At 42.3% G+C, this 27,380-nt stretch overlaps 1 protein-coding gene across 1 annotated transcript; it reads right to left on the bottom strand.

Moving 5' to 3' along the window:
• Positions 1–37: 37 nt before the first annotated feature.
• On the bottom strand, positions 38–26,034 carry LOC123314145 (adenylate kinase 9). Its single transcript, XM_044899266.1, has 9 exons — positions 19,944–26,034; positions 19,686–19,749; positions 13,573–13,700; positions 13,338–13,513; positions 10,912–10,989; positions 6,797–6,894; positions 4,484–4,630; positions 1,476–1,572; positions 38–374 (listed from the first exon to the last, which is right to left on the bottom strand). Exons 1-9 carry the CDS (start codon positions 26,017–26,019, stop codon positions 141–143), a joined length of 7,098 nt encoding a protein of 2,365 aa, XP_044755201.1. The 5' UTR covers positions 26,020–26,034; the 3' UTR covers positions 38–140.
• Between the last annotated feature and the right edge of the window lie 1,346 nt (positions 26,035–27,380).

The following is a 27,380-nucleotide window of genomic DNA, read 5'->3' as shown; positions in this document are numbered from 1 at the left end:
TTGCGGGCGAACTTCAACCTTCGAATAAAACAACACCTTCAAAAACCAATCATAATTTATTCCTTAAATTAAGTTGTTATCGCAAATCATCAAGCAAAACATGCAGTGAAGTAAATAAAGTCTTATACGAATAAATATGATCATTTTTTCTTGGCGTCTTTGAGACCCGCGCCAGCATTGAACTTGAAGAAAATTATATCCCCGTCCTCCACCACGTAATTCCTCCCTTGTTGTCTGTATTTCCCTGCCGCCTTGCAGGCCGACTCGGAGCCCTCTTCCTTGAAGTCCTGGAACTTCATGACTTCGGCCATGATGAAACCTTTCTCGAAGTCGGTGTGGATGCGACCTGCTGCCTGTGGGGCCTTGGTGCCTTTCTGCAATGAAAAGTTACAGCGGCGTCAGCTAGATGTCGCGAGTCGTTCCATGATCTCACTTGTATATAGGTTATTCAGGTTATAATTGAACAGTAAATCTAAGATTTCAGTGACTTTGTATATGAATTTTGGAGATATTTTGACGAATTTAGCATTTTTGAAATGTTCTTCGAAATGTTTTCATAATATTTCACGCCATAATCTGAAATTCATCACGAACTCATATATTTCATCGACAGCCATTTCAAAATCTATGCTTCGACCACAAAATAATGACATTTGGAAATTCTGTGTTGTGACTAGAAAAAAAACGATATTTTTTGGCCGATCGCGACGCATCTCACGTATACCCATCCCCCGAGGACGTGAGGGTTTTCCGCATCCGAGTTTTTCCGTCAGAGCGAGTCGGACAGACATTCTCATGCAAATCGGGAGAGACTGCGGGACAATTTCGCCCTTAATTTATTTCAGTTTACGTTTCGCTGTCGGTAATGGCGGAAAATGGGCCCTTTCATTTCCGATTTGCATAAGGGAGAGACGGGCGTCTCCGACCCGACGTCGCAGCAGAAAATTATCGTCGTTACGAGATTCGCGACGGTACAGATGGGCAGGTTTGCTGCTTGGAGGTGGGGGGAAGGGGGAACAAACAACTTGTTTCGGAATATGGCAATTTTTCCCGTATTGTACATCTTTCTATTGGTTATGACTGTCCGGTGGATGGAAAATGAGAAATTTTACCCTTTACGCCGCCCGTTAGGTCGCGGTACGCCTATGTGGAATCACGACATGAAATAAGCTTGAGAAAAAGGTAAAAATAATTTCTTTCCCGACATAAGTCAATGATTTCACAGTGTTTTGACAATCGATGTCAGATTGTGGTAAACGTCTGTTTTGACAGGTTTGACAGAAGTCAGGTTAGGTTAGCGGTTTTGACAATCGATGTCAGATTGTGGTATACGTCAGTTTTGACGGAAGTTAAGTTGGCAGTGGTCACAGGGCGGACTATTTTACATTTGGGCCAGAATTAGTGTTGGAATCGAATAACTCATTTGAATTTTCTGTGTACGAGATAATTTTCACTCCTGCTACTATACTACTTACTTGTATTGTCCACGCCTTAACCTCGTCATGACCAGCAGTGAAGAAGTATTCCAGTTGCAATGCTTTGTATCCATTGACGACGATCTTGTCCAAAGCACTGTAAATAGCAGAAAATTCTGTATGAAGAAGTAGGCTGTAGAATTGTGACAGTAAAATTCTGTGCACGAACGTAACGCTTAGCTTCTACAGTCAAGCTAAGTGCTACATTTAGACACAGAACGTCAATCTTCAAAAGTTAACTTGACGAATTATTTTGAAATACCTCGACTCGTACAAACTCCAATGAAGCATATTCATGCATAACCCGGATTCTTATGGAGGGCTTTATTATATAGCCCTTCATAAGATCCAATAATCCGGGTATTCAACATCGATCTCACCAGAGCCAATGCGAGGAAAAACAAGAACAATTTCCGCATTGCTTGAACAAATCGTTCACTATCTGTGTTTCGTCCGATTTAAACATCCCATCTAACCAGTTTTTTAGCTCGGACTAGATGGCGCTTTTGTAATGATAGGTTTGGATAGATTCGATATTTCGAAGTTCAATCTTGCGACCATAGGAGGGTGGACCATTATTGATGATAACAGTGATCAAATTTTATCTCGGCCGTTGACGAATACAGTATTCGATGAAGCGCCTGCCTAAAGAAAAATGAGCCCTATTGTATTAAGTTCCTTTGAAAAATTCTGCTATGGGTGATTAAATCCTCAACTAATTCAAAATCTATCATTTTAACAGCTACGGGTGGAAAAAATATGATGGTAGGCATGATTTTTTGTGTATGATAGCAGCATATCCTAGTCGTAGTTTGTGACAAGAAGTGCTATACCAAAACTATATGAAAATTACCCATTGGATCGAGGTGGTAGCCTCAAAGCTACATATTTGTGCTCTTATTGTGATATTTTCCTTCAAATCACTAATATGCGTCAGCGATAGAGCTGTTAAGAATCAAAATTTAGTTTGAGACATATTGGAACCATCATTGACACTTTAGGGAGTGGATATTTTTCTTCGGGTCGTCAATTTCTTCTACATAGCTGCTCTATATTTGTGGTCTTATTGTGATTTCCTCCAATTTTGACATCATTAATAGATAATCATAATCATAACTTATTCAGACAGATGTGTTTCTTATTGGAGAGGACTGCTATATAACTGTTACTTATTAGTACTCAAATTGTGATATAGATGTGACATAATTCATTTCTGTTTCTTAGCTGTTTTGCATCTGGGCTCCTTTTGTGATAAAAGTCTCTAATTTTCACATCACCAATTTGCGTCAGCGTTAAAGCTATCCACGAACAAATTCTAGTTCGAGACATAGTTTGGACATCGAAGCGCGAGCATCTCCGATACATAACTGCTCTCTATTTGCGCTCTGCTTGTGATATGTATGTGACATGATATATTTCTGTCTCTCATCTCCTCTGTTTCATCGGCAGAGTGCTTTATACTCGAGAGGAGATTGATATAACTGTATGCAAGTCTCTATGAATGAAAATTGTTAGAAAAAGGACCGAAAATATTATCGATTTTGCCTTTGTTTTGACTGTTTTACCCGTAGAATTAACTAAAACGATATGTAAGAATCACCTGAAAGCACTGACTCATCCGCATACGACGACGTTTCTGAGAAACCGATCATCCCCAATTAGCTACCTCCGCGACCCGCATAAAATCCCGAAAATAACGACGTCTCTCCTCTCCTCCATCTAGGGGGGGCCAGCGAACAGCCCAGCCCGCCCTCTCATTGTCCCCGTCTCGGGATTATTAAATGCGACATTCGGAGAAACTATAATAAAGAAGACAACGACTGTTTTTAATGCGATCAAATGACGGGGTAATTTAATTTGAATTCCACGTTGCGGTCTACCTAGGTAGAAAGGATACCTCGTCGCCGACCACCGACGGCCGCGCCCGCGCCGCTCCGTTTTGTTGTCTGACGGCCGGTCGTCCCCACACGCCCACCGTTACCGCGCCCACAGTCCTACCTTTTCCAAGGAAGAAATCGCCAATTTTCACCGAAATTTTCGATTTTTCCTCAGTACCAAACTCGTCTGGGTAAAATCGGCATTTAGAACTGCTTGATCATCACGTGACTTCCGGAAATCACAGAAGGGAAGCGAAATGTCAAAATTATGTATCGAAACGTCAGGTCGTGGATTCCTTCTGTGGTTTCCGCAAGCCACAGTCTAAGAGATCTTCTCATAAACGCCCTGTACATTTTCGGTTCAAACTGCAAACAGTGTTATAATGATCCAGAATGGCAAAATCGAAAATGGTGAAAGAATGTCGATACATACTGCATAAGATATACAAGGCGTCTATTCGAAATAGCCTGAAAAATTTTTCGAAAGTTTCAAAGCCTACCATGATGGTAGGCATGATTTTTTTTTTGTAATAGCTGCATATCCTAGTCGTAGTTTCTGACAAGAAGTGCTATACCAAAACTAGATGAAAATTACCCATTGGACCGAGGTGGTAGCCTCAAAGCTACATATTTGTGCTCTTATTGTGATATTTTCTTTCAAATCACTAATATGCGTCAGCGATAGAGCTGTTAAGGATCACAATTTAGTTTGAGACATATGTGAACCATCATTGCCACTTCAGGGAGTGGATATTTTTCTTCGGGTCGTCAATTTCTTCTACATAGCTGCTAATGAAATATTCAAAAAAGTGTGACCCCTAATTTTTACCATAAGAATCCCAATAACCAATAACTCGTAAATCGTTGAGTTTTTAACCAAGGTATGGCACACTGTTGAAATTGCCATAAAACCAGCTATCTAACGATGCATACTACATAAGATATACTGGGTGTCCATTCGAAATTGCATGCAAATTTTTTCGAAAGTTTCAAAGCCTCTTCCTGTGTTCATCCGTATGAAAAACAGCACTACAACTCGATAAAAAACAATTGAAACGAAGAGCTAACCGACGTAACAAGTTTTCCTCCCTATTTCAGCAAATTCACACGACTAATCATTAGCTTTCTCACCTGGTGACGTTATTATCCTCCAAGAACTTCTTCCTGAGCACAGGATCCTCGAACTCCTCGACCAGCTTGTGCTCGAAGGCTCCAGAGAACGGAATGATCAGCGCCCCCGGGTCGTGCTTGTCAACCCATTCCTTTATCTTTATTAACCTGTCGGAAAAAGGGGCATCTTTTGAAAGGAGTTACAACGCAAAGTGGAAGGCTTTTCGTGTTCATCAACAATGGACGAATTTCTCTTTTACCGCAAATTGACGGCATATGTTCGACGATGTCATTAATACGCGCGTAATGATATTATACTTTTGTATAGAGTGGGTAATTGGGGGTTTGGGAATGTCGAAGAAGAAAAAAACCGAAAAAGGGATAAATATACGTTTGGGTCTTTTGTACCGATGGAAGTTTGTTGTGGGAATTTTCGTTGTATCGAGTATCAGGATTTCGATGTTTGAAGCCAGTCGAATTGAGACGAAATGATCGTTTTTATGGAGGCAAATGTGAATAAGGGAAGGGTTGAGGTAGCCATGTACAGGGTGTGACACGGATGACACATTTCCGAACTCTTTTTTAGAGAAAAAAACCCGGGGTTTCATAATGCTTGATCGGAGAATCAACCCTTGATTGACGAATAGACGTCAATTTGTTGTCAATCGATAATTCAGTCATGATCATTCAGAATATAATTCTCGCATCAAATTATGATGTTGATACGTCCATTCAATTATTCTCAATTGCTTCTTCAATATATTCAGAAATGAAAACGTTTCAGTGATTTCATTCTAGAAATCGAGTGATTGTCAAATCGTTGATCGGACAATCAAAGTTCTATGAAACCCGCTGAAAGAATGGTGAAAACCGTAGCCTCCTTCGATATTGAGTTATTGACCAAAAAATTAGATTTTGACGAATTCGAAGAGTTCTCATAACTTTTTTGTCTTTGAAGTTACAGATCTTAAACTTGAACCTTCTTAGGCACTTCTATACGTAGAATGTATTGACAAATGATTCATTCAAAAAAACCAAGTGCCTGTAGAAGGTTCAAGTTTCAGTTCTGTAACAAAAAAGTTACGAAAACTTTTCGAAATCGTCAAAATCTCATTTTTTGCTAATAACTCAAAAACGAAGAATCGTAGGAGGATACAGTTCTCACCATTCTTTGAATCTCTGAAAAAGAGCTTGGAAATGTGTCATCCGTTTTCTTCTAGCTCTTATAGTTCTCGAGATCCTCTCAGTAGACAATGACCGTTGCCCACCCTGTACTATTCATGGAAAAGAACTGAAAATAGAAAAGGAATAATAGAAGAGTCGGTAATTCAAGCATTCTTTTTCGTCTTCTAGCTTTGTTAGACTCTCAGGAAGACAAATTATTTTCTAATTGTACGGGGTGATTGACGTAGACCGGCCAGTAGAAGTTTTAAGAGAACCATCGTCAATACTGAGCTCAAACTTCGTATCTTAGGGCTTTGGACAACGATATATTTGGTACTGAGTGTGCTATTTGAAATGAGAATGTAATGTACTGTTTCCGGTCTCTTCTATGAGAATATTTCAGTTCTTTCAACACTTCTAGAGACCAGTCTACTTTAATCAGATTTCAGAGCCGAAACTAACCTGAAATTCGCTTACTCCAATAGCTCATAAACATCCTAATCCGCCAAAAGTGCTACTTTAGGCGTGAATCTACCTTAACGCCCTAAATCGTTTCCGTGAAAAAAAAACCACGTAGCGTCTATCGACGCGCAAGTTCCTCGTTGATACCGATCGACTCTCTACGTATTAATTAAAAAGCCCTAATAACGCCAACAATGGCCGACCGTCCGTTTTCCACGTGTAATTAAGTCCTTTTCTGGACGCATCGCACAGAACGTTACCGGTGTTGAATGGCCGACCGGGCAAAGAACGGAATTAGCGTCGATTGACGTTGACAGTTCGGGCGGCCGCGAATCGGTCGAGATCAAAGCAATCAGCCGTCATTATGCCGGGCTTTTAATGAACCGCGTCGATCATTATCGGTAGGCGCGGATGGAAGCGCTCGATTTCGATTGTGTAGGCGGTCAATTGTATCGAGATCGCGACGTACAGATTCGAAACGGTAGAAAGTAGCATTGACGAACATAGAATCGGACGGTAATTGAGGGCGGCCACCCTGTATACATCCAGTCGCACAAGTATGACGAAAATACGTTATGATCATTTTTAGCATAAAAAAACAGGAAGTTTGGAAATTCCAATCTGTTCAGATGTGGAGGAATCCTTCATAAAATGCACAGTAAGAAGTTAACCCTTCTGCTATCAAAACATTAAGTGGTTAATACTTACCATTTGTTCTTTTTCTTGATGTAATCTTTCTCCGAAAGATTGATGAGGTAAAGTGCCGGTTTCGACGTCAAAAAGAGATACTTATTGAGTATCTCAATCTGGAATAAATCACCAATTTGGAGTTGGAAAATTAGTAATTCAAGATACAGTTCTTCATTTTTTAAATAATATGTAATCTATCGGCTAATGAGTTAAAATTATATGATACTGATCAATCAAGTTTGCATTTAATATCTGGCTTTATACAGGGTCTCTGTAAACAAATGCAAAGGACTGAGGGAGATGATTCCTCGATGAAAATAAGCAGGGGCAGTTCCTATAAATTTTTTCGGAATGGATATCCCTTCCAAGATAGCCTTTGTTAGTTTGATAGTTACTTCTTGTAACTATGACTCTTCTAAGGTAGTAAGGTTGTAACTATGACCTAAGGTAGTCATCTGCATTGCTACCTTTAAAGTCATAGTTACTTCTTGTAACTATGACTTAAGGTAGTCATGGGCATAAGACTACCTTAAGGTAGCCAAATGCCTAAACAATAACACTGACTATTAAAGTAGTCATGGGCATAAGACTACCTTAACAAACAAATAGGAAGAATTATGAAGGCTCCCCTGAAACCCGAGCAGAAATGGGACATACTCCGAAGCTTCCTGATTCCAAGTAATATTCACTCCCTCCAGTCTCCCGCCGTGTATAAGGTCTTAAAGAAAGCAGACCAAATGATCAAGAGAGCTGCCAAGAAGATTCTCAAGCTGCCTATCTCTATAGTAGACGAAGCCTTGTACACCCCAACATCCTTAGGTGGCCTGGGTCTGTTCTCCCTGACCCGAAAGATCCCAATCATCATGAGGGACAGAATGGAAAGAGCAGCTGCAGCGTCGCCCTTATTTGCGGCAGTGCTGGAGGCCAACAGCCGCTGGGTACAACGAGTTCATCGCATGATCCACCCAGAAAGAACGACGAAGTCGGCAGTAGATCGGGCCAACGCTGTGACGCTGGAAGGGTCTTTCTACGGCGGAGGAACTCAACAGGCAAAAAACGACAACGCCTCCCACTTCTGGATAAACAGCCCACCTAGAATATGGAACACGCGAGACTTGGCGGCAATAAAACTGAGGACGAACACCCTTCCCACACGGGGATTTCCATACGGAAGCTTGCAGGCAAGATTGTGTAGGGCTGGATGCGGCAGGGTTGAATCGCTCTGTCACGTTCTTCAGAGATGCCCGCTTGGAAGTACGAAGAGAAACGCACGTCATAACATCATCGCAAGACGACTTTCCAAGATGGCTATGCCGAAGGGCTGGAAGGTGACCGAGGAGCCGAACATTCGGGATACTAGGGGTCGTCTCAATAAGCCAGACCTTCTCTGCGAAAAAGATAACGTCATAATAGTGGCTGATGTTGGAGTGTACGGGGAGTGCCCCCGTTCACTGCCTGAAACCTATGACCTCAAAAGAGCCACTTACAATCAACCCGAGTTCCTGGAGGCGTTGGCGGGCATATATCCCAATAAAACTGTCCACGTCCTCCCATTCATAATAGGAGCCAGAGGTCTATGGTGCAGGGAGAGCAACACCCTCCTCGATGCTCTCGGAATAAACACCCAATACAACCGCAGAGATCTGGTCACAACCACCATGAGGGGCAGCTGGTCGATCCACAGAAGTGTGTAGACGACACTGGGACGAACTGTAGTGTGTGAGGGCACGTAGTCGGTTGGTGTGGTGCGGTGGTATAAATGTTTCGTTTCCGTGTGAGCTGCAGTGCCGGGTGGTGCGGCATGCAATTCGCTACCTCTGACAAGTTCCACAGAGTGGAATGAATCTTTAGGTGCGTGGTGGGTCGCTTGGTGCGGGAGTGATGGCCTGTTATCCGCCTGTAGTTATAGTGTAAGTGTTTTCTGAACTGTTATTCACTCAGCTCCCCATTGTTCTTGTTTGTGAATGATGTAATGAGTTTGTTTTATACCTCCTTGGTCTTTTGGCCCTTACATGTACCCTTACATTGAATAAAGATATGTCTAGCCAAATGCCTCAACAGTAACTGTGACTATTAAGGTAGTCATGGGCATTTGGCTACCTTGTCATAATTACAAAAAGTCACTATGACTTTTCTTGACGAATTTTTAACTAACCCTTTCATTTTCGGTAGTTTTCGATGGACTATTATGTATTTGCGTTCATCTTTTCAAGCTGTACTCAAATGTCGAATTATAAAGGGTTCTATCTGAAGAAAATGTAACTTTGTATTTCCATCTTGTATACGAATGAGCTAACCATATCGTATTACAAAATGATGTAGACTCGTTAATCCCAAAACACGTCTATTTGAGATTTTTCGTAACTTCTAAGGAAGTTTTTTCTGACATCGTCTCGAGCATCTTTTGAATAACAGAATGATGAAAATTCGTGTCATAAAAGAATCTACATTGTTGCCATAGGAAAGGAAGTGAACTATGTGACTCGTTCCACTGTTCTCGTAGACCATATCGATCGGTATACCCACAGAAAAAGTAAAATCATCCTCAGGGTGAACAGAATTCAAGAGATAGCCTGTTTTTTTTTTCCACCTCGATCGAATTCAATCGAACGCTCGGTGATATATTATCGCGATGACTTGGTGCAATGTAAATGCGACCTAATAATATCGCCTCCCGGTGACTTTCTTTATTCCGCCTCGGTATCGACACTTTACGGCATGCCCACCTAGCGGCAGGCGGCCTGTTTCACGGCGTCGATATACGCGGCGGAGCGAGAGGAGAAAAAAAAAACCTATACGGGGGGGACGACAGGGTGATGAGCGATTTTCGAGTTCCATTCATCATCCGGCGGTGCGGGTCCTTTTTTTTTAACGACGCTCTCTGTCGAGGGGGGCTAATTGAAAAACTTGTACTTGCGACGGCGCATTTTCCATTTCGTCGTCGGCGACGATTTATTTTTTGGTTATCCGGTGTGCTCGTTTCCATATCAATTTCGTATTTTGTCTTCGTAGCCTTATACAGTCTGAATACGGGGTGATTCACCACTATGGCCTATTGTAAGGCGTTTAGGGAGAAATAATCGTAATTTTGTGGTGAAACATTTTCAGACCCTGCAACTTTCGGATATAGGATTTCTTATTTCAAATGGCAGTTGGCACACCCAGTATATCTTTGCGTCGTTCGATAGCTGATTTGATGATCGATTTCGGTTCAACTGAGTGCCGTATCTCGGATGAAAACTAAACGGTTTATGAGTTATTGGGATTTCTATGAGAAATTGGCTAAAATAGGCCACTCGTGTCTGAATATTTTCACAGGGTAGGTTTTTTCCATAAAAACCTTCAATTTTTCCATTGTTCGGCAGTATGACACTCTTTGCTGTTGGCGCCGAAAATGTATAGGGTGTTTAAGAAAATCATCAAGTTCAAAAATCGAAGATTTTCAAATAACAACCAACATTTTTTCCACTTCATTAAATTCTACGTGAAAAAAGGGTTGCTTACCCAAATAAACCCTTTACAAACTTTCGAGGAAAAACTCGATGTAAGGGAAAACAACAATTACGAACTGCCTGAGTAATCTGTCACGTCTAGAAACCACAGAAGCCAACAAATTCGATGCTCCGATAAAGAATTTTGACATTTCATGAATTGTATCTGATAAATTGTTTCTTGAGATTGTTGAGGATCCATAATTCATGAAATGTCGATTAGTTTCCTTCCATTTCTTCCATAAGAATCCCAATAACGCATGAAGAGTTGAGTTTTTACCCAAGGTATGTCACACTGTTGGCGTGAATTCATCTATCTAACTATGCAAAGGTATACCGCGTGTGCCATTTGAAATGAGAAAGAGGTACGTTGTTTCCGGTACAACCAGAAGTTCCAGAGGTCTGAAAATATTCCAGGCAACAGGTAAATATTCCATCACAAAATTTCGATTAGTTCTCAAATCTATATAACCCTGTATAAACGTCTAATCGCACCGAACCACCCTGTAGATAGATGAAACGTCGGCTTCATTCAAATTGGTTAGATTTTTTAGTTTGAGAAAATAATACTGATGAAAATAATAAAGACACAACCAAAAACGAATGAAAAAAGGAAGAAATAAAAAAAAATTATATACTCACATCCTTAGAATCCCAGTCGGCAAACCTGATGTGGTTCTTCTCTTCCACCAGCACATGCTTAACCTTTTGTAACGTATCCTTTGAACAAACAGTACGAAAAAATCAGGATAAGGGGAATTCCAAAGTTTTGTTGCGAATAATGAACCTAGCATGGACAAATAAAAACACATTCCACTGAAGAGTAAAAATTTAGCGTTTATTTTCCCATGCTACGTTCATTTTACGTTAGCCTGGAATACGTCTTTGACCTCTTAAGCTTGTAAAAAATTATATCACTCTATTTTCTGACAAGAAATCACCCCTTGACAATAAATCCACATCCTGTATAAAATTCCTGAAAGACTCTCATCAAATGTTGACTCAGGACGCGTTGAGATTTTGCAGAGAAAGTGCACAAGCAATAATTTCCCAAGTCAACTGATGAGTATCGTTAAAAGAACACGCCGAGATGAGAAAAAAAACCGTCGCGCGACTCTCCAGAGGGGGCTCGTGCCGCGTTGGGGCGTGTTGCCCCCCGGAGGGTCGACACGCGGGGAGGTACCACCTACAGGTGTTACCTCATTAATCCAAACGTCCGTTTAGGATGTAAAATCCGTGTCCGATACGGCATTCTCCGGCTCGGCCACGATGTTTTGATTTATGATTTGTCATCTTGAAAATGATACCGAGGTTGTAGTGTCTATGACTATCGCTGGGATGACGAGGTTCAGAATGCCACGAAACAATTCATGAATAAAACGATCGATGACTTATCAGAATTGAAATGGGCGAAGGTATTCTGGCGTAGGAACAGAAGAATCAGTGAAATCTGGACCAGGACAAACAACTTTGGCCCACGTATGGAAGCTCAGAAAGTACTAATAACTGGACACTGAAATCTATCCAGAATCATGAGCATTGTAAGTTGTAAGTCTTGAAATAGATTCAGCGTATTCGAAAACCTATATTTTCATACCAAAGTTTGGGATATCTAACACTGTTTAGGAGAAAATCGAAATTTCTGTTTTTCCACTTTTCATTTTCGAGTTCACTTTGAAGAGCTCTCTGGAGTGCAATTTTCTATTGAATAACGAACTGTTTGGTTTTCTGGAATTTACAGAACAGCTTCTATGCACTTCGTATCCTAAGAAACCAATAGAAAACCCTGATTTTCAAACAGAGGGGCAAATATGTCACTTTAGGGGGTCAAACCCCTTGCTCATTTTCGACCTAAAAATTCGGGATTTATGAAATCCAGTTTTTGTTCTGAGATTGAAGCCTAAGCAATGCTGATTATAGAACTGGAAGTCCCAATTGGATCGGAGGAATATAACAGGAGATATCGCAGATTGACAGCGGGTTTCATAAACCTTTGACTGTCCGATCAACGAAATCATTTAAACCTTTTCATTTCTGAATATATTGAAGAAGTAGCAATTGAGAATCATTGAACGGACGTTCAAGATCATAATTTAATTTTAATGATCATGACTGAATTATCGATTGAAAACAAATTGACATCTATTCGTCAATCAAGCGTTGATTCCCCGATCAAGCTTTATGAAACCCGGGTTGAAATTTGCAGTCTTTGAAAAATGCCATTTCGCAGATGAACATCTGAACGAAGGGAGATAGGCTTCTCGAATTGTTTGCAGTAGATTCGGCGTATTAGAAATCCTATATTTTACTACCAAACTTATGGATATCTGTTTACGACAAAATCGAATTTCTTGTTTTTCTAGTTGACTTTGAAAGGCTGTCTAGAGTGCAATATCCATTGAATCTTCCACTGTTTGGTTTTCTGGAATCACCAAAACAACTTATATGCACCTCGTATGCTAGGACACTATTAGAACACCCCCATTTTCAGAATGAGTAGCAAATAAGTCATATCTGTTAGGAATACTGGTGATTCTTGTTTAGACAGTCTGAGATTCTTCATTTGAATCTCCCATAATATGGATGAAAATCTAGTGACGATGACTGTCACATCTCAAGTCATTCCGTCGACTACAAACGTCAACTGTCAAGTCATACGAACGTTTGGACACGACGGTGACATTTGATAATTACGAATCGATCGAAGACTTTTAACAGACGTACAAAACACGACATTGTCGTCGGTTTTCAATCGAAACAGCGCCTCTGCAATCTTTCCTTCATTCATCGCAAGGAACCCGCTGACACCTCCACCTACAAATAGCTGTCAGACGTGAGTCGTGTCGAATCAGAGATTACGACCGACCAGATCGCTGCTTTATGATGTAACGGCGGACGTAATGAAATCTTCGGGCCACACAACAAGTTGTCGCTCATCTCCCAAGACCAACAATGGGTATAAGAGGTCGCATCTGTCAAACTTTACCTTAACCAAGACGCGACACACTTCTGTGACGTTTGGATGTTTTGATGCCAAGGAAATTAAAAAGAAATCTATCCAGACTTACGTATTCCGGTTTCAGCTTCTTGTCTCCTCCTCTCTCTACAACCCTACCGAGTTTGTCCAGAGCCTTGTTCAGAGTTTCCTCGTCCTTCAGTCTCAATTCTTCGTTGATGATCTCGAGATCCCTGACGGGATTCACCTCACCCTCCACGTGGGTCACGTCGTCGTCTTCGAAGGCTCCTGAGAAAATTGAGCGTTCTGGAGTTCTTTCGGAGGTCTTAAGGTTTGGCGATACTTACGACACAGGTGGAAAATGGCGTCGCAAGCGCTGATGTGGGACAGGAAAGCGTTTCCGAGACCTTGTCCTTCGGAAGCACCCTTGACCAGACCGGCTATGTCGACTACGTTCAGGAAAGCCGGGACTTTGCTGAAAAAAAAGTATGGTATAACCATTACCTGCATAATACTGCATTTGAAGCTCTTGAATGCTCCAAAATTTCATGCTTTTTGAGCAATGTATCACATCACTCGATAAGACTGATCTATCTGCGAAAGAGGACTTTTTCATAGAAATTCTAAATATTTGATGCCCTGTGTGTGATTTTGGGGGACCAGAGCGTTCAGCATCATCGGTGCTTGAATGGCCGCTTTAATATTTAGCATAAGAGTCAATAATAGTTGTTTTCTCTAGTGAAAATTCACCATTATGCTTGTCAAGGCACTGTTCGTCTTCAGGAGTATTTTCTTCATAAAAAAACAGTGTTTGATCAACACACGGTCTCAAGAATAACCAAAGTGAAGCCACCTGAACTACTGTAACCTCTTAAGTCTAAAATGACGACAGATGAAAAATTTGACAAGTATGGGCTCTTAGAACGTCAGTGTTACCCAGAAATCACGCAGGTATTTAACAAGGTTGCCATATACATGGTGAATCTATGACTCGTAAAAATAATTTAACAGTAGATTCTTGATGTTACAAGAAAGACTTTTTTCTATACAATTTTTTCAGATTCAGCCCTTATAAGATACGAGGATGTATTGATATCTAGTTAGCCTAGACAAGTTCCATGCATAAAACAATATTGCGTTACCATAGCAACGAACAATAACTCATTAGAAGTGTCAGTGTGAAGTTTGAGGTCAAACAAGTAAACCAGTGTTTCGTAATTAATTAAAAGAAAGAAGATGTCCACCGAAATTGTGAAAATCCAAAAATTGGAGGATCGAGCCATCATCAAGAACCTCTATTTAAAAGGGTTAAGAGGTTAGAAGATTTACAAAGATATGCTCAATACCCTTGGTGATCAATATCCTTCGTATGCGATCGTGAAAAATTGGACTGCAAACTTCAAAAGAGGTAAATTTTCCATTTAAGACGATGACCGATCGAGAAGGCCAGTTTCTGTGTCAGTCCCCGAAAATATCGATGCAGTTCATGACATGATTTTATCAGACCGTCGAACTGGGCTGAAACGGGTATCTGAGGCACTGAATATTTCATACGGACGCGTTCATCATATAGTTCACGTGAATTAAGACATGAGAAAAATTGCTGCAAAATGGATACCCAAATGTTTGAATATTGACCAAAAGCGTGCAAGGGTAGAAGCATCGCGTTCGATCTGTGCTCGATTTGAAAACGATGTAGACTTCTTAAACCGAATTGTTACTATGGATGAGTCTTTGGTACATTTCTACGATCCAGAAACGAAGCAACAATCGATGGACTGTATCTCTTAAACCGAGTCGATTCAGAAAAAATGGTAAAGGAAAAAAGTGTTTCTTTTAACCTCAAGCAACTACTGTTGAAATATTCGTACGAGTCAAATGCTCACGCACTGCATGTATCAGACCAGTGATGTAGTAGTTTACCCAAAAATCATTCTGTAGGGAATCTCCACAGCTATAATATCCCATAAACCGAAACTTTCCGAAACCCCCAAATGAACGTTTATTAAACCGTTGTCGCTGACAAAAACGGTCGGAACGTTCGTTTTAATCAATGACCACAGAAATACGGAATATAATACGACGATGCGATGTAGTCACAGACGCCAAATTGTTATTTAAACGATCCCGTATAGACGGGCCAGTTTAAAGATCGACAGACACATACCGAGGTTTACGGCGTGTCCCAAATTATCGCGGACGATTTTTGTGTTCCCACCGGTCTATGGGCGCCCGACAAATTGGCATCACCCCTATTAGGAAGGACGATTAGGTGTAAACTTGGAACGGCGTCGGAAAAATGGGAATACTTATGCCATTCTTAAAAAAAATGGATCATTCAGGATGGTGACGGCGTTCCATTAATAACAACGTTTCATTGTTGCCCTATTGGCGACCCTGGTATTTGACAGGTGCCCTTGAGGATGCCTCCGGTCACTGACGTTCAGAAGATGTAATTTGACGGATATAGCGAATTTTCGACGATTACATAATTCCATTTTAACGCGTCCAACGATAGATCTTCAAAATTCCATTTGAAAAGAGATTCTGAACGTGAAAGATTTTTGTCTAAGACACCCTGTCAGAATAATAAAAAAAACGATGATTGTACATACTCGAGTGTGTCAGATTAATAATAATAATAATAATAATATGCATTTATTTTCCAAATTATCATCACGACAATAAAGAGAAAACAAGTCAAAAGAAAACATTACATAGCTTGATAGACTCCAGAGAACAAGAAAATCTGCTTCAGCGCTCACAGGCGCACTTAAATTCAGAAATCGAATAAGGTTCAATATTCATGATGAGTCGGTGAAGTGATTTACGAAAAGTAGTGTATTCCTTAATGTCCCTTATGTGTTTCGGGAGAAAGTTAAAAAGTTTTATTGCTGTGTACATAGGATTATGTTCGGTGAGAGATAACTTATGAGTGGGAAAGAAGTATGCGAACTTTCTCCTTGTATTATTCGTGTTTTCAAAATCCTGAAAGTAGTTCTTATTTTTGTGCATAAAAAGCATGGTTCTGTATATATAAAGGCCGGGAAGAGTCATAATATTCTGCGCTTTAAAAATGTTCCTACATGATGTCCTGTAGCTCATTCTAAACATTGTCCGCAGTGCCTTTTTCTGTACAATGAATACACGTTCCTCCTGTGATCCACCTCCCCAGAATATGAGCCCATAAGCCAGCAGAGACTGGAAATTTGCGAAGTATACCGTTTTTAAGGTATCCACATCGACTTGATCTCTCAATATCTTGAACGTATAAATGACGGAATTCAACCTGGATACTAAGGCATCACAGTGCAACGTCCATCCCAGATTACTTTCAATCATCACGCCTAGCAGTTTGGTATTCTGATTAACAGGAACCTCACCTTCACCAAGTGTAATCTTCTCTGGAAATAATAGATTAGTTCTAATGTTAGAAAATATGACAATGTTGGTTTTGTCTGCATTCAGATTCAACTTGTTTTCCGTGCACCAACCCTGAATACGCTGCATTGTTTCTCGTATGTTTTCTGATAGGGTCTCAATATTGTCACCACTCACTATGACATTTGTATCATCCGCAAACAAGCAAGCATCCCGACGCACCGGCATATCAACCACGAAATTCTCATCCTGAATCCTTGTGGGTAGATCATCGATATAGACCACAAACAGGATCGGCCCCAATATTGTGCCTTGAAAGATACCCTCCAGAACAGAGGCCTCAGATGACATATGCCGCCCCCCAGGCGAGTCCAAAACGACAGCCTGTCTTCTGTTGCCATTAATTAAGATATGTATGGTTAATATCATGTTGAATAGTATACATTCCCTTAATCTGACAATTTAAGCGTGACGGAAGAGTGTGGGGGGTGCCAAACTTGCAAAAAAAAACGCCACGTGTATCTACATTCTCGAGCTCGGTGACTTTTTTCTCAATTTGAAGCTAATGATTCAAGGATAACGGAAAAAATATAATCTGACAGTTTCAGCAAACCGAAACAATAATAATTGGACATAAAGGTTACGAAAATCAGTTTTTTTGAATTATCTCCTCTCCCGGGCTTCAAATTGTTTTCCTATTCATTATAAAAGTTGTATAGCTTGACATTCTCTACGAATTTTGTCCGAAGCAATTTTCTCTACGTTTGAACGTTTTTGAGATATATGACGATGAATGAACTTTAGACTGGGTTTATACATTGACCTTGGCCTTTTGCATGTGTGGCTAAGCTCCTCGCCCTTATAGCCCTCTAACTCGAAAACAGTTGAGAGTAGGTAAAATTGCTTCAGACAAAAATTGTATAGAATTTTATTATCTACAACTTTCATAATGAATACAGAAAGGATTAGAGTTACAGGAAGGGAGATATTTGACAAAAATGTCTAGTTATCATCTTCAAACTGTCAGATTAAGAAAACTACCCCTGATTAGCGGCAGATTAATGGGTCAACACGTCTACAACACCGAGATTAATCATCTGTATGAAATCTGACACGTTCGAGTATGCACAAGTAACGATTTTTTTGCATTTTCAAAGGACAGTCAGTCTCTTGAAATTTTCGTTGGCTCTCTGAGTTTCATGTGTAAGGAACGTAACGATCCCAACGCAGTAACGCTAAATTTTCCATTTCGCGATTAAGCCGTCCAATCGCATTAAGGTCGAACCGCCAAAGTTGCGCGGGGCAAATTACAACCTTCAATACGTTAATGGCTCGGCAAATGGAATAAGGCCGAGGATCGTCGTCGATATAATCGTCCCGGGGTACGTAATATCGTTTCCGTGTCGTCTGGAATCCTCCCCATTTAGCGTTTTAAAACGTCCCGTCGGCGGCGACCGCCTCCGAGACGGCATCCGCCGCAAAGATTTTTTTTTTAGCATTTCGAGCACGCGAGACGTACGGCGTCAAGTCGGCCATCTACGCGGAAGTTAATGGTTCGAAAACGCTCCAAATTGCCGGTTCGGCAGTGGCGGCTCGTGATCTAGTTCACTAGGGGGCTACTTTTAGTATAATAATAAAAATCGAATAAAAATTTGAAATTTTAAAACCAGTTTTCCGCAAAATTTTATGCAATTTATAATTCTTTTTGAAACATACCTGTTCTTATCTACTTGCTCGTTGTGCTTAATAATATTATTCCGGTATTCTAATTGAGCAGCGATATTAGTCGTAACCAGAAAAGCTAATTCTGTCGAACAATTTACATGCTTGGCAGATAGCTCATGCTTCTTAATTTTTTCATTAAGGTGCTTCAAATCTCTAAATCCTGCCCTTGCCCATACGTTATCAATTGTTATACACTTGTCTTGAGAAGTTTTTGGAGTTTTATCTGCCTGGGTTAAATTTAAATCGGGAGTCGGTCTACCCAGCAGTTGAATACAGTTTTTTTCCGCCAGCGAAAGCCTCGCGAAATCAGTTTTTAAAATATTTTGAACACTATTGTCCGCCGTGATTTGAAAACGTAAACAAATACGAACGCACGCTAAGATGTCTATACGCTAGCCGGCAGCGGCTAGCTAGAATGAAGCGGATAGGGGCGACTTTTATCGTAGCCCTTTTACTCCTTAAAACGACCGACACGAAGAGTTGCGGCTGGAGCCGAATGACTGTCCGAATGCAAGAATTCGGGGCTACACGATTCATCGCCCATGCAGGGACGAACTGCTAGATTATGATTGAACTGCAGGAGTCGCATGAAAGTTTTACATTAATAAATTATATAAATAACCGTGGAAAGTAATATTTTCATTGAAAATCGTATGGGAAGGTAAATAGCATAAAAGGATTGATTTCTTGTGATTTCTTGTATTGGGGGCTGTAGCCCTATAGCCCTCACAGACCAGCCGCCACTGCGGTTCGGTCTCTAATTGAACGGTTCATTCGCAAATGGACGTCTGGGATCAGTCGATGAATGAACGGCAATTCTTATTCTGCACTAGGATGAAAGAATGGGGAACACGAGGATTTATTGTACCCCGAATCGTCTAAACTTTCAATTTTCGAATCAAAATACCCCTCTTTCTTCTTCAAGACCACGGCCGTTGAAGCATTTCGAAAATTCAGTTTTCAAAATGTCCTGAAGTGAGTCTGCTTCTAAGCAAACTAGCTTAAGTAAATGTGAAAGATTGTTGATCCCAATCTACCCTAATGAAAGAAGATCTGTCCATCTCAAAACTTAAGTAGCAACCCCCGTATCTCTATGTTCAAAGCACTTGCCATACGGGGACCCCAGCAGCTTCCAGTTGTGTCGTCTGTGTTTGTAACCATGGACGTCCCTATCTCTGTGACTGTGACCATGAAGTTTGACAGATCAGCGAATAATGAATAGATTATGATCATTTCAATCAATGATTTTGCGAACAGAATACACTTTATCCTTGTTCGTCGAAAAATATACTATACTCATGTTACTACTGGTATGATTCTGGTCAATATCATTAAGATAATCTCTTAAACTTACCTTAAAGGTTTGAAATATTCGCACAGATAGTCATATCTTGCATCTGGCACCGGAACACGACTTGCTGGAACAAATTCTTCTATAAGATTGATTGACTACACACAAATTAATCTGATACAATCTACAGCAGACATTCTATGACAAGCAAAACTCATCTTGAACTCAAAATGTATAACTTGGCCTAAATAAAAACACGGAAACGATTGAACTTATACTTTATTCAACAACACATAACATAAAAACCAATCCATCCCATCTAATCCTCCCCCGGTCCTTCCATCAAGTTGAACGCCTGATCCGGATGGATCTCGGTATAAGACCAAGCGGGCACGGTATCCCCAAACCGCTCTTTGATCCACTCCGTGATCTTCAACGCCGGCACCGGCTCCTCGTAGTAAATGAAGGGGTTCCTGTACTTCCTGAACATCTCCAGGTACTTCAAGAGGTCCTTCCTCCTCTTCTTCATGAGATCCAGCGCCTCCTTCTGGACTCCCCTCTCTTCCGCCGACAGACGCCCGTTGTCGATCTTCAGATGCATGGCCATGGTCAACAGGGCGGACTGCTGGATGGTCAATCCGGGAAGAACGGGTCGCATGGCCGCCGTGGCCTTTATGGCGTTTATGACGTCTTTAGCCACGAACTGCTCCAAACAACCAAGCGGCGGTAGGTCCTTGTAGTTGAGGGCTGGATACTTGACGTCTTTGAGCGTTATCGTGACGTTGAAGTAGGTCATCGGGGATTGTCTAAACTTCTTATCGCATTCCTCGGTATCGCACATGTATACGTAATTCCCGAACTTGGTGGCGTACTCCAAGGTACCCTTGACGCTCTTCATCTCATCCCTGCCACAGACCACGCAAAAACCATTCTGATATACGTTATCAGGCTCGTCATCAAGTTTTACTTTCTGCGGGAGATCGACCGGTAGCTTGTTGGGGTTGTAAGGCGGTAAAAATTGACAGGGCGTCTCCAGGAACTCCTCAATGTGATCGGCACAAACGTAGTAAAAGTACTTGCGGAAGTGCACCAAACCGGTACGATCCGGTGGAAAACCGCCGGAAACCAAACTGTTCGAATGGTACAGACAACACGGACAGTACGTCTTGTATATACTCTCGCGTTCCATGAACTCCAACGGCGATACCAACATGTTGGCCAGACGCAGAGGCCAACCGTCTTTGCAATGGATGAAGTAGTGCCTGATCTCGTAAACCGCCGCTTTCAAGAAATCGTACGCCTTCTCCCATATGTCCCACATGCAGGTGTTGATCGGCACCCTAACCATGTTCTGGTATTCACCGTCTAACCAGGTCCTGTAACCCTCCTGGTCGTTTTCCCAAATCTTATAGCGGTACTCCATGAAGTGCTTGCTGTAGGGAGGAGAGAATATCTTGGAGGCTTCGGTCGAGACGTAATCGTAAACTCCCGGATCTTCCGTGTACAGATCTATCACCAATTGCGGCATCAAACCCATGGACGTCAAGTATTTGACTTCTTTCGCGCTGTTGGGGAAGCCGTCCATCACGAATCCCTGGGTGACTGCACGTGGATCGTACGTGACGGCCTCGAAACAACTCAGCACCGTTTTTTCCTTCAGCTCCAGCCCCATTCTCAGCCTGGATTCCATGGAGAGTCCCAGAGCCGAATACGGAAGGTAATTCATGACGTATCTGGCCGCCTGACCTTTGGACACGACCTTCAATCCGAGTTCTATCCGAAAACGATCGGCCAAGGCCGTCTTGCCGCACTTTGGCGGCCCAATCAGAGCGATTCTGATCGGTAGAAGGGGAAAATTGAAGTTATCTATATCGACGTACCTCAGGGGATCTTTACGGAATTGTTCTTTACCCTCTTTGCCCACCAAGAAGTAAATATATTGCCTATGTATCATCGGGAACACGTTGAACTGTTGCTCCATGGGAATAAACAGCTGGACCTTGACGTCCTGCTTGTGGTATTGGATGGGGCAAGTCCTACCGAACATGCTGAGAAAATAGTACCCGCTGGCCAACAGTCTCTCGGCCACCTCTATGGAAACCTCGTAGGTGCGTTCGAAGAACGACCTATTCCTGAACTTATAGCCGTCGACGGCGAGAAGGGCGGCGTACTGGGTCATCTCCAATTTCTTCTCCGAATTCAATTCTTGGTAAGGTATCGGCGCCGTCAGTAGCATCTCCTTGATGAGTTTCAGGAAATCGATCTCCCTGGAGTACCTATCCTCGAATTCCACCTTGATCTTTTCCGATACATCCGCTATGTTCTCGATATCGATGTCGAAAAGAGGTTCCGGGAGTTCAGCTGACAACTGCTTGTTTACCTCCTCCACGTCGGCCTGTTCCGCGACCGAATCGTAGGTGACCTGAGACTTGGAACGGAAGGAGGATAGCTCTTCGTCCGTCTCCTGCAAATCTTCCATATACGGCCTTTCCGGTGTGGCCTTTTGGACGTTTTCGCCCTCGTTGACAACGCGTTGCTTCCTCTCCGCGTACCTCTGCTGTTTCTTGGCCTCCATGAGTTGTTCGAACCGCTCTTTTCTGCTCTGTTCCCACTTGGTGTGCAGTTCCAGGTGTTCTATGTGCCGTTTGGAACGCACCTCTTGCATCCTGTTCTGCCAATCGTCCAGTTCTTTTCCGAGGGTTCTTTCGTAGAGTTCCTTCTTGGGAACTTTCATACTTATAACCACGTCCGGTATGGTTTTATGATTGGTTATGGCCGTTATATCAGATGGTCTCTTGGGAAAATCGTCGATGACGAATCCCATAGTTCTGTAAGGTTCCTCGAACCACAGGGGATACAGAAATTCCTTGAGTAATTCCTCCTGTAACGGCGTGTCGGTATGTAAGTATTCTTGTATGTTCTGGTAATTCTCGCTGTTTTCTTTTTCGGCTCCTTTGGCCCTCAGGAATTCCATGAAATCCATGTAACAACAGGCGAAATTCTTCGATATCGTTTTGCTCGTCGATGTTCTACCGCTTTTTGAATGTCCTATCACGCATATTCTGGGAGGAGGAAACGATCCGAAAGGTTTGTCGATGGGCAGGTACTTTCTTGGTTTCTTGATGAAAGCGTCCAGGTCTTCCTTGGACGAACATAAATAAAGTTTCCCTTGGAATTTCGCAGCGTGGTCTTTCTTTCCCTCCCACAGCACACCTTTCTCGTGGAATGTTACGGGACAATATTTGAATGTATCTCCGTATCTTCTATTCGCCTCGAACTCTTCTTGCCCCTTCAGATCAACACCCTCGCCAGCGCCTTCAGCGTCCGCGTTATACCCGAAATCTGTGGCTTCCTGCAAACGGTCGTGGTCGCTAAAGACCTCGGCGGGTAGACGATACCGGTCTTCGAAGGAAGACAGGACTTCTCTCATGAGATCCACCAGCGTCTTATCTTTGACATCCAAGACAATCGCGTCTTTTTTCATCTTCACCAGGAAACCGAGTATTTGTTCTTTGGAAACGTCGAATTCCTCCAGTTCGTTCTTATAGTTGATCTGGGATTCTCTCCTCTCCAACAGAACTTCCTCGGTGACGTCTTCAGGATCTTCCGGTTTGATCAGGAACTCTTTCTGGGTGAAAACGTCACCTAAAATATCCTCGATTATCCTATCTCTGGTAGTTTCGTGATCTTCGTCGACGACTCTCTCGGCTAAGTCGGGTCTGTCGATGCTGCGGAAGAAGCCGCGATAATCGTGGAACAGATTAGCTCCCCTGGTTCTGAAACGATCCAGGAGAAAGTCGCCATTAGAAGAATCTTCCAGAATTATTACATGGTCCGGTGGACACTCGTCGTAAACCCTCTGGAAGAAGTTAAAATCGTAGCTGAAACCGTCGATTATCCATCCACCCCTGCAATTCTCGCGTTCCATGTATTTGGCCTCTTCCTGCCTGATGGCGGTGCCGTACATCTCCAGAAAGTCCTCTTCGCCCAGGATTATTTCGTCCATGTCCGATTTCTGCACGTAATCCTCGATCTCCTCGAGTATGGACTCCTCGAGGACGGTCACGGGGACGTAATCTTTCACGGTCCTCCTCAGCTCTTCCGGCAGGTACATCAGCATCCTGTCGGGATGATCCACCAGGTCCCTGGCGGTGGATTCGTTCAGGAAGATCCCCTCGAACGGGACCTCTTTCTCGATGTCTTCCCGGTTGACCTTGAAGCCCATCAGGACGGGAAACGACGAGAGTTGGAGGTGCACGTCCGACTTGGATCTCTTGGCTTTGAGCACTTCGTTGTCGATGTAGTGGCGGAATTTCGATAGCCATATGTTGACCTTCTCCTCGAGGATTAGCTTTTCCAGCTGGTGATTACGGATGAGGTCCGTGTTGATCATGGTCAGCTTGTCGGTTATCATCGCTTGTCTCATCCTTTCCAAGAGGTTCTCCCGTTTTTGATTGACGAAGTTTTTGTACAGTTCGGTCGGCGATAAAACTGTCGAATTGAGGTAGTACCCGAGGCAATTGGATACGGCCGTTTTGCCCGAACATCCCGGACCTATAACGTAGAGTTTTCCGTGAGACCTCGGATTGGGCGGTAGTAAGAACGGTCTGGGGTTCCTGTAGAACTTGATGAACGCCTCCTGACTCGATAAGAAGAAGATGTGGTTCATGAATTGGACGGCATACGCTGGATCGCCATCTACGTACTTTCCCTCGGTCATGGCGACAGGACAACGTGGCCCCCAATCGCTGTATTCCCACTTGAACATCGTATTGACTATTTTCCTGCGGCTGAAGTCCTTGAAGCATTTCTCCATGTTCTCCATGTTCAGTTTCTTGGGGAACTCGGAATCTTCACCCTCCGTCCCCATGGTATCCGTAGATATGATCTTTTCGGGCAACAGGACCCTCTGGACGTTGGAGGTTCTCAGCTTCCACTTGACCGAGTTGAATATCCGATTGGTGCAAGTCCTACCGTCCACCTTCAAGTAATACTCCGGGTCGTGTTCCAAGATCACAGCTTCGATTAGACTGGCGGCCACGTCGTGAAAACGCTGCAGCTGAGTCTGCACGTGTGCTGGGAAGTCCCTGGGTAGTTTTACCAGATGGACCAGTTCTGAGCTATCTTTTAGGAATCTGGATACGTTCTCGAATATCTCGTCTATGGGGTTCAATACTCCCAGACCTAATCTAGTCTGGTGGGAGAATAGAGAGAGGAGGTTCTTGTCGGTTTTTTCCTTGAGCAAATCTATGACAGTCTGGGAGTATATGTCATACCTGTAGTCTCTTCGTTTACGTATCACGTCCTCGCTCTCGCAGATCATGTATATGATCATGAAGGGACCTTCGAATAGGTCCATGATGAAGTTAAGCTGTTCTTTATAGTTCGTACTGATTTCCGGAGGATCGCAGACCTCAGTTTGCAGATCTCCGAGGTCTGGTGGAACCACGTTGTCGACCAAATCGCGAACGGAAGGAATTTTACCAGATTCTTTTCCTTCCAAACTCTTTATAGATTTTGAATCAGATGCGGGGATATCGGTGTACTGGAATTCCCCGAATTCAACCCTGGAAGCTCTGTAACTACTCGTGTCTTCTATGCTTCTCAATCTCGGCGTAGACGGCATCAAATTTGGGACAGGTACAACGGTGGCTTCGTACGCGTTGTCTAATATCTCCTCGAATATCTCTTGAACGGTGAAAACGGCGGATTCTGCGGATACCGGATCCTCCTCGTAGAGATCATTGGGGATTACTGGTAGACCGCAAAGGACGAAACCTCGGTGAAGCACAGATTCAGTCTTGACTCGTTTCTTGATCAGCCTCAGTATGACGTCGATTCCTATGGCCCTTCCGCACCTCAGATTGAACTCTATGCATTGACCGGCCCTGGAACCAGACTCCATCTCTTCCTTGATCAGGGTTTCAGGGTCCAGGTAGACGCATTGCCAATAATCCGCCAATTGTTTTCCAAGATCTTCTTCGCCGATGGAAGGCTTGCCGAGGATGAGGAAAGATAACGGTTTGGATTCCAAATAATCGATTTGGGACTGTCTGGTCGAGTATAAAAATTTCCTCTTGGTATTCTCGGTCTCGTTTTTGAAGGAGGTTGTGGTGGTTGAGGACGATCTCAAGCCCAGGAGATGGTTCGTTCTTGCGAAAGCATCCACTTGCTCGGAAAAATTGTAGTAGCTGTTGCAGAAGGGAAACCATTCGTTTATGTCGAAAGTTGGCTTTTTCTTATCGTTCTTATCGTCTTCTACCGAAAGTTTGGAGTAGATTGGACCGGTTATCTTAGGTAGGAAGCTTTTCTGGCAGATGATCAGAGGGTTGGAATTGTAATCTTCCAATTCGTTATGATCGATTTCGGTCAATTTACACAAAAGATCGACCGACATTTTTAAACTTATTTGACAATACAATCGAAATATTGACGTTTATCGTAGGTTAGTTTAATCATAGACTCGTTTAATCTGAAGAATATAGAAAAAATACTTATTTTCATTTGGGTCGATGGTGCAGAAAGGAAAGTTCTCGGCAGCTGCGGAGCTCTTCGTCAGAACGTTGAAAAAAGTCGATTTTCCAACATTTGGGACGCCTACGATTCCTACCCTTAGGTTGGTACCCACGCGTCCAATGAGAGGCTTCTTCTCGGGTTCTTGGACTTTCTTCGGCGGCATCTTTTCTGCTGCAAAAAGTAACATGATCAGTTGAAAAACTCAACTTGATTAGAACACATAAACATAATTCAGGAAATATAGGGAAAATATTTCGTCTGGATGCCAAGAAGCTTTGAGTGAGTTGAGTATTTGCATGGGTGGCCGCACTGGTTATGAAAAAATTCCCAAAAGCCAATGCATTCCTCATTTTGTGCATTGGCATTTTTGCTTTCCGCTATTGGAATCACAAATCTTTTCTTTTTATTCAGGATTCCATAAAAATACCGTTAGTAGTTCCACAGCGTCTCTTTTTTCACTTTTCCAAACATTTTTGAAGTAAGAATCGTTCAAAACGACGAAAATAATCGTTTCCTTGCTTATCTTATGCAAATCAATGTTCTATAAAACCGGGAAATAATAACAGATATTAAAAGAGGAAACTGCAACTTAATAATTTCGTTAGATCGGGCGCTCTCGATTCCACGCGAAATTGTACATTGCGAATTTTTTATTGTGTGCAGCTTTTATGAAAAATACGACCTAATGACCGGTTTCGAGAATGCGCACGCTGCAATTTCGAATTTACCACCATTTCGCCACAATTCCTATTATTGTAATTTTCCGATGATTTTTCCCGCTACCGCCGGGGGCCAAGCCAAAGGGTAATTTCTTCATACAGATAAACTCCTAAAATTATAGACCAGCTCGCCTGTACTTCGGCACAGCAAAACGGCAATCACCCAACCGAAAGGATCCAATTCCGACCTATATTTTCCTTTTCATGAATTATCCCACAAAAAATTTCTAACGTTCCGATTCTGGCTTCTCATACATGCGATAAATAGCAAGTACTTCAAATACTAATAAGATATCACATTATTATGAAACCTGGAAAATTATATACATAATATGGAACACTTTTATTGAAGGTGTTATGCTCTCACTGAAAATATTGAAGAATTCTGTAGGTTTTCCTAGAGCGGCACTCTGTCTACTCCATAAAAGATGTCGCCACTTCCACGATACAGAAAAAGAACCCTAGCTTCCACATGGCTATGCTCTCATTAAAACAACATTATTACAAATAATTTTTATCAGCA

Source organism: Coccinella septempunctata, chromosome 5 (genome assembly GCF_907165205.1).
Source record: "Coccinella septempunctata chromosome 5, icCocSept1.1, whole genome shotgun sequence".
Classification (NCBI taxonomy): domain Eukaryota; kingdom Metazoa; phylum Arthropoda; class Insecta; order Coleoptera; family Coccinellidae; genus Coccinella; species Coccinella septempunctata.
This window is presented reverse-complemented; position numbering and strand designations above follow the sequence as displayed.